Genomic DNA, 16,528 nt, shown 5'->3' with positions numbered 1-16,528 from the left:
AAAACAGCACATAGTTGCCAATAGTTTTAGCGGAGCTGGAGGTCTCCTTGCCCCCCAGCAGCTATATGGAACGCTCTGCACTGTATTGTGACGTTTTATTGATAACGACCCAGAGAACCCTTTTTACTGGTTCTTTGTAGAACCTTTCTCAATCGCAAATAATCTACAAATAATCTTTTGGAGAAGCATACAGGGATATATACTAGTTAGCCATATTTAATTGTTAAAATTGCATGAGAGTTATTATTTAGTTAATTCACAAGTTGAATGAGGTGTACTAGCTCTGGTACGGCAGAGCACTCGGGCTCCCGAGTGGCGCAGCGGTCTAAGGCACTGCATCTCAGTGCTAGAGGTGTCACTACAGACCCTGGTTCGATTACAGGTTGTATCACAACCGGCCGTAATTTGGAGTCCCATAGGGCGGCGCACAATTGGCTCAGTGTCGACCGGGTTAGGGTTTGGCTGGGGTAGGCCATCATTGTAAATAAGAATTTGTTCTTAACTGACTTGCCTAGTTAAATAAAGGTTAAATAAAATAAATAAATAAATACAGCTGGGGATCCCTGATGAAAGAATTGAGAACCACTGACTTAATAAACATTCACAAGACAACTGACCATAATTTAACATGTAATGACATGAACTGTGAGCAAAGCAAGCCTCGAAATATTCTAAATGAGCCACCGCCCCTACATTTGAATTATAACTCAAAGATGAAAGAACACTTTTCTGAATTGCAAAGAACCATTAAAGAGCTCAAAGGGCTATTTTAGTCATTATTGCTCCACATAGAACAATCCCCTTTACCATAGAACCCTTGAGGAATCCTCTTTTATTTGTTTACAGGGTAAAAATAGCCTGTTTTAAAAAGAGAAAACAGAACATTCTGATTCATTGCACTCCGTTTGAAATTGCAAGGGTGCCAATATACTTAACAGCATATCTACAAGGCTCTGTCCTCTGACATCTTTGTAATGACATTGTAGGAAGCCTATGTTCCTTATAGGAATAAACTAAGTCAGTAGGAAAACCCCATAAAGAGTAGCTTTTGCAATTGCAAAAACGTTTGGGGACTGAATAAACAAATAGGCTGTTTATTGTAAAGCGTATTTGGGTTTAACTTCTATGGGCTAGGTGGGACCCGGGACACAGCCAGTGAAATATCAGGGCGGCAAATTCAAAAACAACAAAACGGCATAATTCAGCTTTCTCAAACATACAACTATTTTACACTATTTTAAAAATACACTTCTCCTTGATGTAACCACATTGTCCGATTTCAAAAAGGCTTTACAGCGAAAGCAAAACATTAGATTATGTTAGGAGAGTACATTGACAAAAATAATCACACAGCCATTTTCCAAGCAAGGACATGTGTCAATAAAACACAAAACACAGCTAAATGAAGCACTAACCTTTGACGACCTTCATCAGATGACACTCCTAGGACATTATGTTACACAATACATGTATGTTTTGTTTGATAAAGTTCATATTTATATCCAAAAACAGCATTTTACATTGGCGCGTGATGTTCAGAAAATGTATTCCCACCAAAACCTCCGGTGAATGTGCACATCAATTTACAAAAATACTCATCATAAATGTTGACAAAATATAGAAAAATTATTTAAAGAATTATAGATAGACTACCCCTGGATGCAACCGCTGTGTCAGATTTTGAAATAGCTTTACGGAGAAAGCACATTTTTCACTATTCTGAGTACATAGCTCAGCCATCACGATGTGCGCCAAGTTCGGCGCAACCTAAACTCAGAATTAGTATTATAAATATTCTCTTACCTTTGCTGATCTTCGTCAGAATGCACTCCCAGGACTGCTACTTCCACAAGAAATGTTGTTTTTGTTCGAAATAATCCATATTTATGTACAAATACCTCCATTTTGTTCGTGCGTACAGATCACTTATCCAAAGGCATAACGTGCGAGCGCGGAACGAGAGACGAAAAGTCAAAATGTTCCATTACCGAATTTAGAAGCATGTCAAACGTTGTTTAACCTGTTACATCTAGGGGGCAGTATTTTCACGGCTGGATAAAAAACGTACCCGATTTAATCTGATTATTAGTCCTGCCCAGAAACTGGAATATGCATATAATTATTAGCTTTGGAGAGAAAACACTCCAAAGTTTCTGAAACTGTTTGAATGGTGTCTGTGAGTATAACAGAACTCCTATGGCAGGCAAAAACCTGAGATGCTTCTGTTCAGGAAGTACCCTGTCTGAACATTTCTTGCCCTTCTTGATTCTCTCTATCGTTTACAAAGGATCTCTGCTCTTACGTGACACTTGTCACGTCAACAATGGAGTCTCACAGCCCGGGAAAAACAGGAATGATGTCATTCAAAGCCCTGGCTGAAGCACACGAGAGCAAATGCTGAGTGGTCAGTCAATGGACTAAGCCTTAGGCGCGTGACACGCCCCGCCCCCGGCTTTTGGTTTTTTCCTCAGTTTACAGACAGGCAGATTCCCGGTCGGAATATTATCGCTTCTCTACGAGATAAATTGCATAAATATTGGTTTTAAACAGCGGTTGACATGCTTCGAAGTACGGTAATGGAATATTTCGAAATTTTTTGTCATATTTTGCGTCATGCTCGTGGCCGAGATTTAGCGTTGGGATAGTGTCTAGAACGCACGAACAAAACGTCGCTGTTTGGATATAACGATGGATTATTTGGGACCAAACCTACATTTGTTATTGAAGTAGAAGTCCTGGCAGTGTATTCTGATGAAGAACAAGCAAGGTAAGAACATTTTTCTTATAGGAAATGTGATTTTGGTGAAGGCTACACTGGGTGGGTGTCTAAATAGCTAGCCCTGTAACGCCGGGCTATGTACTTACATTATTGCAAAATGTGCTTCATCCGAAAAGCTATTTTAAAATCGGACATATCGAGTGCATAGAGGAGTTCTGTATCTATAATTCTTAAAATAATTGTTATGCTTTTTGTGAACGTTTATCGTGAGTAATTTAGTAAAATCACCGGAAGTGTTCGGTGGGAATGCTAGTTCTGAACGTCACATGCTAATGTAAAAAGCTGGTTTTTGATATAAATATGAACTTGATTGAACAGACATGCATGTATTGTATAACACAATGTCCTAGGTGTGTCATCTGATGAAGATCATCAAAGGTTAGTGCTGCATTTAGATATGGTTTGGGTTTATGTGACATGATATGCTAGCTTGAAAAATGGCTGTGTGATTATTCCTGGCTGGGTACTCTGCTGACATAATCTAATGTTTTGCTTTCGCTGTAAAGCCTTTTTGAAATCGGACAGTTTGGTTAGATAAAGGAGAGTCTTGTCTTTAAATAGCTGTAACATAGTCATATGTTTGAAAAGTGTAAGTTTTCGGATTTAGAGGAGTTTGAATTTCGCGCCCCGCCCATCATTGGATATTGGAGCAGACGTTCCGCTAGCGGAACGTGTAGATGTAAGAAGTTAAAATCAATCTTTATGGTATATTTAACGTAAAATTGCGATAATATTCCAACCAGACAATAGCATATTCATTCAAGAAGAAAAAGAAGGAACGGCGTCCTCGCGCATATCCAATCCCTTTGTTGCCAGGCAGACCACTCAGTGAATGAGCTCCTATTATCTGCCCAGTGGCAGGAAAATGCTCAAACCACTTTCTGAAGGCTGTAGACAGCCAATGGAAGCCTTAGAAAGTGCAACGTCCCCCACAGACACTGTAGCTTCGATAGAGAATCAAAAGAAGAACTACAATTCTCAGACTTTCCACTTCCTGCTTGGAATTTTCTCAGGTTCTTGCCTGCCATATGAGTTCTGTTATACTCACAGACACCATTCAAACAGTTTTAGAAACTTCAGAGTGTTTTCTATCCAAATCTACTAATAATATGCATATTCTAGTTTCTGGGCCAGAGTAGTAACCTGTTTAAATTGGGTACGTTTTTCATCCGGCCGTGAAAATACTGCCCCCTAGCCCAGACAGGTTAAGAAAAACGCCCTATTATGTCTAAGTATTATTGTTATTATAAAGTAGCTAGTTACCTCTCTGAAGAGTGCGCCGTAGAAAGTGACTGTGTAGAAGCAGTCTACTGTCCTCATTGAGATGTCCAGGTCCATCAGCAGTCTCTTCTGTTCCTGGGTGTTCACTGTGGCACGGATCCTCTAGGGTGGGAGCGAAAGGACATCAAATCAATCAACAAATCAAGTCCATCCATCCATCCATCCAACAAATGTATTACATCAACAGCTGTCACTATTGCTGCGTTAACACAGGCAGCCCAAATCTGATCTTTTGCCCAATTATTGGCAAAATAACTGACCTGATTGGTCAAAATACCAATTATTGGGGAAAAAGATCAGAATTAGGCTGCCTGTATAAGTGCTTTTGCTATAGTAACCGGACCTAGATCTCCTGAAAGTGAACATCAATTACATCATCAAATCTCACATACCTTCACTGCCATGATCAAGCCACTGGGCATGTGCCTCATCTTGTCCACCACACCATACGCCCCTCTTCCCAGCTCGTCGATCTGCTCCAGGTCATCGGCCTTCACCACAAAGTTCTGCACAGGACAGACGGGAGAGTACCATGTCAGGCTGGATTCAAACACGGTGATGCAATGAGAGAGAGCAAGACTGGGTAAAAATCTCCCTACCTTCCCTTACTTCTCCCATACTTGAAGTAATCAATGAATACAAAAAGAGGGATAAAAATATTGATTGATTGGTACCCAATCCTCATCTTGTGCAAACAAACAGAAACAGAGAGCGACAAACACGAAAAGAAACACCAAATCCTAATCTACCAACATACGGGGTCATTTTAGGTGGGAGTATCTCTTATTCTCTTTGTTTAAGAGTGCTGCTTGGCTCTGCGCTATGTCTTTGTTTAAACATCTACACCAACCCAAGTTTTTTATCATCATGGAAAGCTTTGTACATTGAAACACTAAATACTGTATATAGTCTCTTCTAAGGGGTTGATGGGTTGAGTCCAAAGACACCACAAATGCCCCTTTTCATCTGAAAGAATAGTTTACGTAAATCATGGGACCATTTTTTTTCTTACACTTTATACAAGAATCAAAAAATAAATTGCTGCCCTGACTGACTTCAGGCTATATTGTAAGACAAAAAAACCTTGCATCTTTGCCAATGGAAAATTCCACTTATTTGATGAGTTTAAAATAAATATTTTTACTGCCCGTCAGGCAGTAAAGCACATTCCAGTCTGCCTACAATCAGAAGTGTTCAATCTGGGTCATAATGTTTGCTAGGCCGTTCTTTATGGCTCACAGACCCTTAATTGAGCCAAGCTTTCAGCTTTCTGCATCCAGATCACAGACAGAGGACCTAACTCAACCTAAAGTATACAGAGGTTAGAACAACTATACACAGATGTAAAAACGTATGTTTATGTAAGTTCTTCAGTTTTATATAAAGGTTTTGTCAAAGGAACATGTGTGGGAAAGAACATAGTGGTAGACGAAAGGTAAGAATGTGACAGTAAGAGATAGCATACTGAACATTAACTAGATGAGGTACCTTCTCTCCGATGGTCACACAAGCTTTCGAATCCAAATCTCTTGGGGGTCTGTAAGGTAGACAGTTGTTAGGATAAAAAACAGTTTATGTACAACATTTTCTGTATTCATCAGGGTTGGGGTAAATTTGGAATTTCTGATTTAAATTAATATATTTATATGAATTATTAATTTAATTAAATTCAGACAATGAATTTGAATTAGCCACACACCACAAGATGCAAAAAATTTGAATTGAAGTAAAATGTAATTAATTTAAACCAATTCAACTGAGACGTGAACCATGAAATTCTCATTCATTTGACAAATAGTTTATCGAAAGGATATGCCACTTATTAATGCAAAAAAAATACACATACCATTTCAAATATTAATTTGATTATAATTCAGATGTCAAACTGTATTTTTCTTCTTTGTCAAGAAATGTTAGATTGTTCCCTTGCATACGGCAGTGTTCGATCTAATGCATTCTGGGATTTTTTCATCTTCTGATATTTAAAAACGTTAAGGGAATTATTCATTATTATAGACAACACACAACATGATCTTAGAATATTTCCAGACCTCTGTAATTATTTTAAATTGCTTAAATTGAGTTTTAAAAATGAAACATTTCAACCTTATGCTGCATGGCATTGCTGACTATATATGATGTCAAAATAAACATTTATTTGGTGACGTGTAGAATAAATAAGCCATTTGGATTTCATTGAAATAAATTATTTCTTTAAAACAAATTAAATTCCAATGATATTCAAATTCAATCATTTAATTGAAATTATAGAGCAATTTGCAACTCAATTCAGAATGGACCCCAACCTTGGTATGCATTAATTCATTATGATTTACATTTCTCATGTGAATAACTGCATGTAGCCTAAATGTTAATGTAAGAAACTGAGCATTAGTCCAGAGTTATCTTCTTTTTGACAGTGAAAATGTGCTCCATCAACAATATTCACTGGGGCATTGCGCCAAATATAACAGTATGTGAACGCATCCAAAAGGTCATCTCTAACTAGCCTCCGCTATCCTCATTAGTCATGGGAGGAAACAGAGTCGTCAGTGACATCTTTAGGATCATTAAGTTGATTGAGCAGCATTGTATCCTGTAATATTCATGTGAAACATACTTAATCTAAAATCGGTTGCATTCTGCTGTCATATCATACTGTGCTATGATTGGTTAAGACCAACCAGGTCGTGAGGTTATTGCAGTTCATCATGGCCGGAGACACGAACATACCAGCGTAACGTGGTTATTTAAGGTTCCACTTGCCACTGCAAAAATGTGTATTTAATGTTTACGTATTTTAATTGGTTGGTTCAAGTCAGACGTCAATAAGGTGTAATGTAATTGGCTGCGCTTACAGATAGGGGGAGATCAAACAAATTCTTTCCAGCCCGATAATTCTGTGCAGGCAGTAGGTCATGATCTGAAGTGCTGTGTTCTGTTTTCATATTTACGATGTTTACGAGTTCAACACGTACATTAATTGGTGCATAATATACAGTTTGACATAATTCTAGCCATGCATTTTGACATGATTGCTGTATGAGCGATTAGCTAGCATGCTCTGTTGAAGTCATGGTGGTAGTATTTAGCTCATGATTCATACATGGTGGTTTCTCCTTGCTGCAGATCCATGCTACAGCAGACATTTTGCTGCATATCAGATCCATGATACTGCAGCCAATTTGGTCATGTCAGATACTTGCTACAGCAGCCATCTTGGTGCATGTCAGATCCATGTTACAGCAGCCATCTTGGTGCAAGTCAGATCCATGCTACAGCAGCCATCTTGGTGCAAGTCAGATCCATGGTACAGCAGCCATCTCGGTGCAAGTCAGATCCATGCTACAGCAGCCATCTTGGTGCAAGTCAGATCCATGCTACAGCAGCAATATTGGTGCATGTCACACATCTTATGTGCTCAATCTTTGTCTCTTTCAGGTATTTATACATATTGTGTTTTGTATTTTGTTATAGATACACTACCGGTCAAAAGTTTTAGAATACATTTTTATTAATATTTTACTATTTTCTACATTGTAGAATAATAGTGAAGACATCAAAACTATGAAATAACACAAATGGAATCATGTAGTAACCAAGAAAGTGTTAAATCAAAATATATTTTACATTTGAGAATCTTCAAATAGCCACCCTTTATCTTGATGACAGCTTTGCACACTCTTGGCATTCTCTCAACCAGCTTCAACTGGAATGCTTTTCCAACAGTCTTGAAGGAGTTCCCTTAAAAAAAAAAGAATGATAGTCCCACTAAGCCCAAACCAGATGGGATGGTGTATCGCTGCAGAATGCTGTGGTAGCCATGCTGGTTAAGTGTGCCTTGAATTGTAAATAAAATCAGACAGTGTCACCAGCAAAGCACCCCCACACCATATTACCTCCTCCTCCATGCTTTACAGTGGGAAACACACATGCGGAGGTCATTCGTTCACAGACCCAGCGGTTGGAACCAAAAATCTCCCTTTTGAACTCTGGACCAAAGGACAAATTTCCAGCAGTCTAATGTCCATTGCTCGTGTTTCTTGGCCCAAGCAAGTCTCTTCTTATTATTGGTGTCCTTTAGTAGCGGTTTCTTTGCAGCATTTCGACCCTGAAGGCCTGATTCACCTAGTCTCCTCTGAACAGTTGATGTTGAGATGTGTCTGTTACTTGAACTCTGTGAATAGTTTATTTAGGCTGCAATTTCTGACACTGGTAACTCTTATGAACTTATCCTATGCAGCAGAGGTAACTCTGGGTCTTCCATTCCTGTGGTGGTCCTCATGAGAGCCAGTTTCATCATAGCGCTTGATGGTTTTTGCGACTGCACTTGAAGAAACTTTCAAAGTTCTTGAAATGTTCCGGAATGACTGACCTTCATGTCTTAAAGTAATGATGGACTGTTGTTTCGGTTTGCTTATTTGAGCGGTTCTTGCCATAATATGGACTTGGTCTTTTATCTTCTGTCATAACACAACTGATTAGCAAGAAAATAAATTCCATAAATTAACTTTTAAAAAGGCACACCTGTTAATTGAAATGCATTCCAGGTGATTACCTCATGAAGCTGGTTGAGAGAATGCCAAGAGTGTGCAAAGCTATCATTAAGGCAAAGGGTGGCTATTTGAAGAATCTCAAATATAAAACATATTTACTACATGATTCCATGTGTTATTTCATAGTTTTTATGTCTTCACTATTATTCTACAATGTAGAAAATCGTCAAATAAAGAAAAAGCCTTGAATGAGTAGGTGTTCTAAAACTTTTGACCGATAGAGTATATTATTCATTTTTCCTCAGTCTGATAATTCTGTGCAGGCATCCATGCTACAGCAGTCATCTTGATGCAAGTCGCACATCTTATGTGCTCATTCTATGTCAGAGCAACTGGGACCAATACGTGACCTTCTTTTACGTATTACACAACGCAAAAGAGAATACAATCACATCTGTTACACCAGAGTTTAGTTAATAAAGTATAGCTACGTTTTATAAAGATCCTGTCGTCCTGCATTTTATTATTTTGTACAAAGTGTGCAAAACAAGACATTCATATTATCATGTATCATAAAAAACAGGGGAACACGTTATATTAATATATTAAGTTGCTCTTGTACCTTTGTACTCAAGTAACATTGTAATTACACTAGTAACGACATGGTAATACAATTTTGGTACTATTAGGCTACTTTAGTAACCACAATTTAATTGCATAGTGAGCGGTTTTTGTAATTACACAAGGGGAATAACACAGTGTTGTTGGAATACACAAAGAGTTGTCATATAAAGCAGATAAATAAGACTGAAAGTCTTACGTGGCAGCAGCAGGAGGCTGCTCAAACACGTCCTTGGAGAGCGAGAGCACGGGCTTCCTCTTACCTGGAGGGAGACAGAAAGGACAGCAATAAACAACTTGTAAAACAATACAATTATACACACAGACACACACACCTGAAGACAGCAAATCACATTCAACAAAGTTAGAACAGCAGTTTGGATGACCACAATCAATTGTAAACTGGAGTTTCTAAAAATGTTCCTTTTAGTCATCTCAGATGTCCCATCTTGTAGTGTATTTTCCCTTCCTGAGCCCAAGCCCAAAACCCGACAGCCAGTCAGACACTTACGGTTGGATGCAGTGAGTGACTCCAGATCCTAATTGAACACAACAAGCCCTGTGACAGCGAGCAGTGAGAGGAGAGGAGATATGTCTGCAGTGGTGGAGCCAGGTGGGTTAGACTGCGAGCAGCGAGAGGAGATACGTTTGCAGTGGTGGAGCCAGGTGGGTTAGACTGCGAGCAGCGAGAGGAGATACGTCTGCAGTGGTGGAGCCAGGTGGGTTAGACTGCGAGCAGCGAGAGGAGAGGAGATACGTCTGCAGTGGTGGAGCCAGGTGGGTTAGACTACGAGCAGCGAGAGAAGAGGAGATACGTCTGCAGTGGCGGAGCCAGGTGGGTTAGAGCTCTCTCCATCTGGAGGTACTGCACTGAGCGGGCGGAGCGTTTAAATGGCACAACACCACAGTAACAGGGCATTACAGACACTCCTGACGGTGTGACTGGGGCATGAGTGACAGGTTGCCGTCGCCAACAAAGTGTGTGTATGTGTGAGCGTGCACGCGAGCATCTGGTTCACACCTCCCCTGACTGGATGAGGAAGCTAGTGCTTCCACACACAGACCTGGGTTTAACTACCATTTGAAATAATTGCATGTAATTTAGCTGTGCTTGATTGAGGTTGCCTGTTGCAACAGAACCAATATAAAAGTCCCAAAATTGGAAACCCCGCCCACCTGGCAGTCCAGGCAGACTAAAGCAAACACTGAAAATATTAACATACCTAAGCGATTATATGCAACGCAGGACAGGCTAGATAAACCAGTAATATCATCAACCATGTGTAGTTAACTAGTGATTATGATTGATTGATTGTTTTTATAAGATAAGTTTAATGCTAGCTAGCAACTTATCTTGGCTTCTTACTGCATTCGCGTAACAGGCAGGCTCCTCGTGGAGTGTAATGTAAAGCAGGTGGTTAGAGCGTTGGACTAGTTAACCGTAAGGTTGCAAGATTGAATCCCCGAGCTGACAAGGTAAAAATCTGTCGTTCTGCCCCTGAACAAGGCAGTTAACCCACCATTCCTAGGTCGTCATTGAAAATAAGAATGTGTTCTTAACTGACTTGCCTAGTTAAATAAAGGTAAAAAAAAAAAAAAAAGGTAACAAAAAAAAAAATTGGCCAAATCGGCGTCCAAAAATACCGATTTCCGATTGTTATGAAAACTTGAAATCGACCCTAATTAATTGGCCATTCCGATTAATCGGTCGACCTCTACTGGAAACCATACTAACTGAAACCTCACAAATATAAATAAAACACCCACATACAGGGTGTCCTGGTTTGTTGAAACCACAGCCCAGGGTGTGCTACCCCCACCACCTCTCTCTCTGTGCTGCCTCTCACTGCATGCCTCATGGCTTCCACTTTCCAAAGCAGCTTTGTTGCACCAAAATGTCACTTTGGGTCCCTCCCACACGCATTTACACAGACAACAATAGTAGCCTAACTGAAAACCGACACTATAGTCTTCTAATAAGTCTACATTTCACTACATTTGGACCAACACAGAACAAATGAAACTATCTGCAGGTTTCAGACTGTCAAAATATTCCCTGCTCTATTCAACACCTGGCGTGTGTGTTCAGTGAAACTTGGGCGGCTGAGGTCCGAACAGAGAGCTTTCCTGTAACATACCCTGCCAGCCTGGAATGTTCTGAACACTGCAGATAGAAATAGAATGAATAGAGCTGACACAATTCCCTTTTCTATCTGACAGACAATCATATCTGTTCTACACGATACATTTCTAACAGTACGTTATGCAACGTTACATCCTTTGGACAAGCTCCTGTCACCTCTCACTGATATCTTTGCCAAAACAATGAATCGGTGAGTGGTTATTATGGCTAAGTACCAGGCACCAGCTTCCCCAAGCTTTCTCAATGACTATGCATGCCAGGCTGGCAAGGTATACTTCTGGCAGTGTATACTTCAGGCATGCTCTCTCTTTGGTCCTCTGCCTCCTCCCTACCTCAAATAATGCATTTTCATAACCCAAACTTCAGCCAAAAGTAATATCTGGTTAGTGGTTTTGGTTGAGCACCAGCACCTTTACCAGGTTTTCACAATGATCGCGCATGGCATGCCATGCTGCTAGGTGATTCAGCAAAACTCCACGGAACTAAGCCTCAGCCTCCCAGTCTCTGGCTTAATGGGACAGGACAAGACGCGGCACGCTCTACTCCATCGAGAAGACAACAGCTTTCAAAGCTTTCATCTCCAGTCCACAGTGGCCAAACATGCAAATCATCCCAACGCAGCCAGACACCACTCCCTGCTGAATGCGCGCTGATTTAATATGTAGCATATAGGCTTGCTTTACATTCATTCACACAGATTTGCATACATGGGAGATAGAAATACATGTACGCAAAGGGAAGTAACTCGTAACGATACAAAAAGACAGTGCATGCACTGACATGCATGCCAAAGAATTACATGAGAGTAGAGAGAGACATTTGAATATAGCTCAATCAGGCACGCATAGTCAAGATGTCGCTAAGTGATTGGAACAGATCTAGTGTATTTTCCAAATGGCACCTTATTCCCTATATAGTGCACTATGGATCCTGGCCAGAAGTAGTCCACTACGGGTGCCATTTGGGACGCAGACCTATAGCAGGCCTGTTTAAACATTAGGATTCTATCAGATCTCTCCAGAGAGGAAAATCACAACAAATGGAACCTGCAGTTGACCTAGAACAAATATGTCCAGTGATCGTTACTCAGAGAACGAAAGAGAGAAAGGTATAGGATCAATAGATTATATAATTTACAGTGTAAAGGGAAAGAATAAGCTAATATGCTGCATTGTATGTCCTGAGCCAATAAAATCTGGTGAGCTTCAAAAACAGGCCTTCAAAAAAAGCTCTTACTAAGATTACAATTCTGCTCATATATTTTCACATCTGCGAGAGGGAATTTTGGCAAGTTACAGTATGCAAATACAGATGCGGTTTTTAGTTATTCCACATTATCTTACAAAATGTAAAATCATATATACAGTCTCCCCTTTTAGGCTTTTTCTCGCTGATCTCAACATTCAACGCTAGTTTTATTTTACATTGTAGCCTAACAAGCTGACAAAACCAGACGCGTTGCATGCGTGAGCGTTGCAAAATAAATGTACACATACAGTACCAGTCAAAAGTTTGGACACACCTACTCAGTACAGGGTTTTTCTTTATTTTGACTATTTTCTACATCGTAGAATAAAAGTGAAGACATCAAAACTATGAAATAATGGTATACAGAAGATAAAATACCAAGTCCATATTATGGCAAGAACAGCTCAAATAAGCAAAGATAAATGACAGTCCATCATTACTTAAAGACATGAACATGAAGGTCAGTCAATCTGGAAAATGTCAATAAATTTGAACGTTTCTTCAAGTGCAGTCGCAAAAACCTTCAAGTGCTACGATGAAACTGCCTCTCATGAGGACCGCCATAGGAAAGGGAAACCCAGAGTTACCTCTGCTGCAGAGGATATGTTCATCATAGTTACCAGCCTCAGAAATCGGCAATAAACTGCACCTCAGATTGCAGCCCAAATAAATGCTTCAGAGTAACAGACACATCAACATCAGCTGTTCAGAGAAGACTGCGTGAATCAGGCCTTCATGGTCGAATTGAAAAGAAACCACTACTAAAGGACACAAATAATAAGAAGAAGCAATGGACATTAGACCGGTGGAAATCTGTCCTTTGGTCTGATGAGTCCAAATTTGAGATTTTTGGTTCCAACCGCTGTGTCTTTGTGAGACGCAGAGTAGGTGAACGGATGATCTCCGCATGGGTGCTTCCCACTGTGAAGCATGGAGGAGGTGTGATGGTGATTTTCTGGTGACACTGTCAGTGATTTATTTAGAATTCAAGGCACACTTAACCAGCATGGCTACCACAGGATTCTGCAGTGATACGCCATCCCATCTGGTTTGCGCTCACTGGGACTATCATTTGTTTTTCAACAGGACAATGATCCAAAACACACCTCCAGGCTGTGTAAAGGCTATTTGACCAAGAAGGAAAATGATGGAGTGCTGTATCAGATGACCTGGCCTCCACAATCACCGGTCCTCAACCCAATTGAGATGGTTTGGGATGAGTTGGACCGCAAAGTGAAGGAAAAGCCGCCAACAAGTAAGTGCTCAGCATATGTGGGAACTCCTTCAAGACTGTTGGAAAAGCATTCCAGGTGACTACCTCATGAAGCTGGCTGAGAGAATGCCAAGAGCGTGCAAAGCTGTCATCAAGGCAAAGAGTGGCTACTTTAAAGAATCTAAAATATATATTTTTTTGTTAAACACCTTTTTGATTACTACATGATTCCATTTGTGTTATTTCATAGTTTTGATGTCTTCACTACTATCCTACAATGTAGAAAATAGTACAAATAAAGAAAAACCCTTGAATGAGTAGGTGTGTCCAAACTTTTGACTGGTACTCTATGTTATTGAATAATTTCATCCAAACTGCTTGCATGCATCAACAAGCGTCTGAGTAGCCAGGCGCTAAAATAGAATTTGGTTCTATTTTAGACGCTTGAGTTACTGCAAGTCCAGCCTCTCCCATCTCCTCATTGGTTTTAGGAGCATGTACCCACTCGGGTGACTGAGAGACGAATGAGGACCACACCCCACTCCAGTTGGTTGCAGTAATGCACCTTAAAGTTGATTGCCAATGCCATATAAAATCCCCAGAAGAAGAAGACTGAACTAGGAGAGATTACTAGAAACTAACAAGGTTTCCCCTTTTATCTGTGGATTCATTTTCTGAGTAGAGAACACACGATTTTGTAATGACTCAAAATGGGTCGATATTCTACAAAGATACAGCAAAAAAAAAAAGACTGTACATTTCAGGTAAAATAACAACCCAATGTTTATATCCAATGACAAATTAGCTAGTAACAGCAAGCTAGCTAAATGTCCATGAATGTTTCATGTGTTTCGACCCGTCCCCAAATGAATATAGTTGGTTCAGAGTTATTTTTTATTTCAACTTGCATGTTCTGATCGCGTCTGGTGTGGATGGACAAAATCAACACGCGCGCAATAGAGCACGCACGTGCATGCCCGGTGTAGTCAGCATGTAATTAAAAGCAGTAGTACTGAAGCCAAAGAAATGGCGAAGAAAACAGCCAGTGACCTCTGCCAGAGCAATCTTTGCTGAAACCAAGGCTGCCGGAGACAGTGCTTTGAGCAAAAGCTTTGTGCAGCCAGACAGGCCCATGCCTCACACTGCAGATAATAAACCAAGAGTGGCATTCATAGCAGGCGGAACCAACCAGCCCGCTTATTCTCCCTCTTCCAAACCCACACTGCCCGGAATTCCAACAATCCCAAGAGGTCCTCAATTGAATTCCAGAGACCCAGAGGAAGATATGAATAAGACATCGGCATGAGGAATGGACGGAGGGAGAGAGGGAAATAGAAATGGGAGGGGGGCAGGCCAGAGCAGAGACCGACAGAGAGAGAGAGGGATGAAAATAACATATCTTGAGCCTGCGGCTGTTATGCCCCTACTGGCCACCCAGGCAGTCTGTGAGATACCCTACACATTCCAAAGAAATGTTCCATATGCACAAAAAGCTAATTTCTCAAAAATGTTTTGTTTAGAACCTCTGTTAGTGAGCATTTCTCCTTTGCCAAGATAATCAATCCACCTGACAGGTGTGGCATATCAAGAAGCTGATTAAACAGCTTGATCATTACACAGGTGCACCTTGTGCTGGGGACAATAAATGGCCACTGTAAAATGTACAGTTTTGTAACACAACACAATGCCAGATGTCTCGAGTTGAGGGATAACTGTTCCTGCATATTGCTGTGTAAACTCACCTCGGTCTCTAGAGCAAATACAAGTCATGTCTACTTATTTTCTATATTGACAGACTAATCTACTGTTTAATTAAAACATGTTTACTTGGCAACAAATTAAAGTTTAAATGATAAACCAACTACCTGCATCATTTGTTTTAGCAGTAAGACTGAAGCTGGTTTATCGAAATACATTTCATGAATATCACAATGAATTGATCAAGAAGTTGAAGTCAACACTTTAATGGTTTCTGATGCAGCTGAAATCATTTAGTCATTTGTCAGTACAGTCGTAAAAAATATTAAATAAAATACAATTACATACATATATACAACAACTAGCAATATCTATACCACAACGCAGTTGTGAGCATACTAGGCATTCTACACTGAACAAAAATATAAACGCAACATGTTAAGTGTTGGTCCCATGTTTCTTGTGCAGAAAGAAATAAAAGATCCCCAAAATATTTCTCTAAAATGTTGTGCACAAATTTGTTTACATCCCTGTTAGTGAGCATTTCTCCTTTGCCAAGATAATCAATCCACCTGACAAGTGTGTCATATCAAGAAGCTTATTTAACAGCATGATCATTACACAGGTGCAGCTTGTGGTGGGGACAATAAATGGCCACTGTAAAATGTGCAGTTTTGTCACACAACACAATGCCACAGGTGTCTCAAGTTTTGAGGGAGCATGCCGACTGCAGGAATGTCCACCAGAGCTGTTGCCAGAATATTAATTTCTGAACCATATAAGCTGCCTCCAACATCGTTTTATAGAATTTGGCAGTGCGTCCAACCGGCCTCACAACCACAGACGACATGTAACCATGCCAGCCCAGGACCTCCACAGCCGGCTTCTTCACCTGAGGGATCGTCTGAGACCAGCCTCCCAGACAGATGATGAAACTGAGGAGTGTTTCTGTCTGTAATAAAGCCCTTTTGTGGGGAAAAACGAATTCTGATTGGTTGGGCCTGGCTCCCAAGTGGATGGGCCTATGCCCTCCCAGGCCAACCCATGGC

The 16,528-nt window shown here is 40.4% G+C and overlaps 1 protein-coding gene across 1 annotated transcript in view; it reads right to left on the bottom strand.

The window, feature by feature from the left end:
• map2k6 (mitogen-activated protein kinase kinase 6) overlaps nucleotides 1-16,528 on the bottom strand; it is a 49,648-nt gene that overhangs the window by 12,631 nt on the left and 20,489 nt on the right. The window contains exons 2-5 of the mRNA XM_029699036.1: nucleotides 9,377-9,440; nucleotides 5,549-5,597; nucleotides 4,453-4,566; nucleotides 4,043-4,162 (exon numbers count right to left, since the gene is read on the bottom strand). Of these exons, the coding sequence (XP_029554896.1) occupies nucleotides 4,043-4,162; nucleotides 4,453-4,566; nucleotides 5,549-5,597; nucleotides 9,377-9,440 (347 nt within the window). The remainder of the gene's footprint in view (nucleotides 1-4,042; nucleotides 4,163-4,452; nucleotides 4,567-5,548; nucleotides 5,598-9,376; nucleotides 9,441-16,528) is intronic.

This window comes from Salmo trutta, chromosome 18 (assembly GCF_901001165.1).
Source record: "Salmo trutta chromosome 18, fSalTru1.1, whole genome shotgun sequence".
In the NCBI taxonomy this organism is placed as follows: domain Eukaryota; kingdom Metazoa; phylum Chordata; class Actinopteri; order Salmoniformes; family Salmonidae; genus Salmo; species Salmo trutta.
The sequence above is the reverse complement of the archived record's forward strand: the minus strand, read 5'-3'. Positions and strand labels throughout refer to the sequence as shown.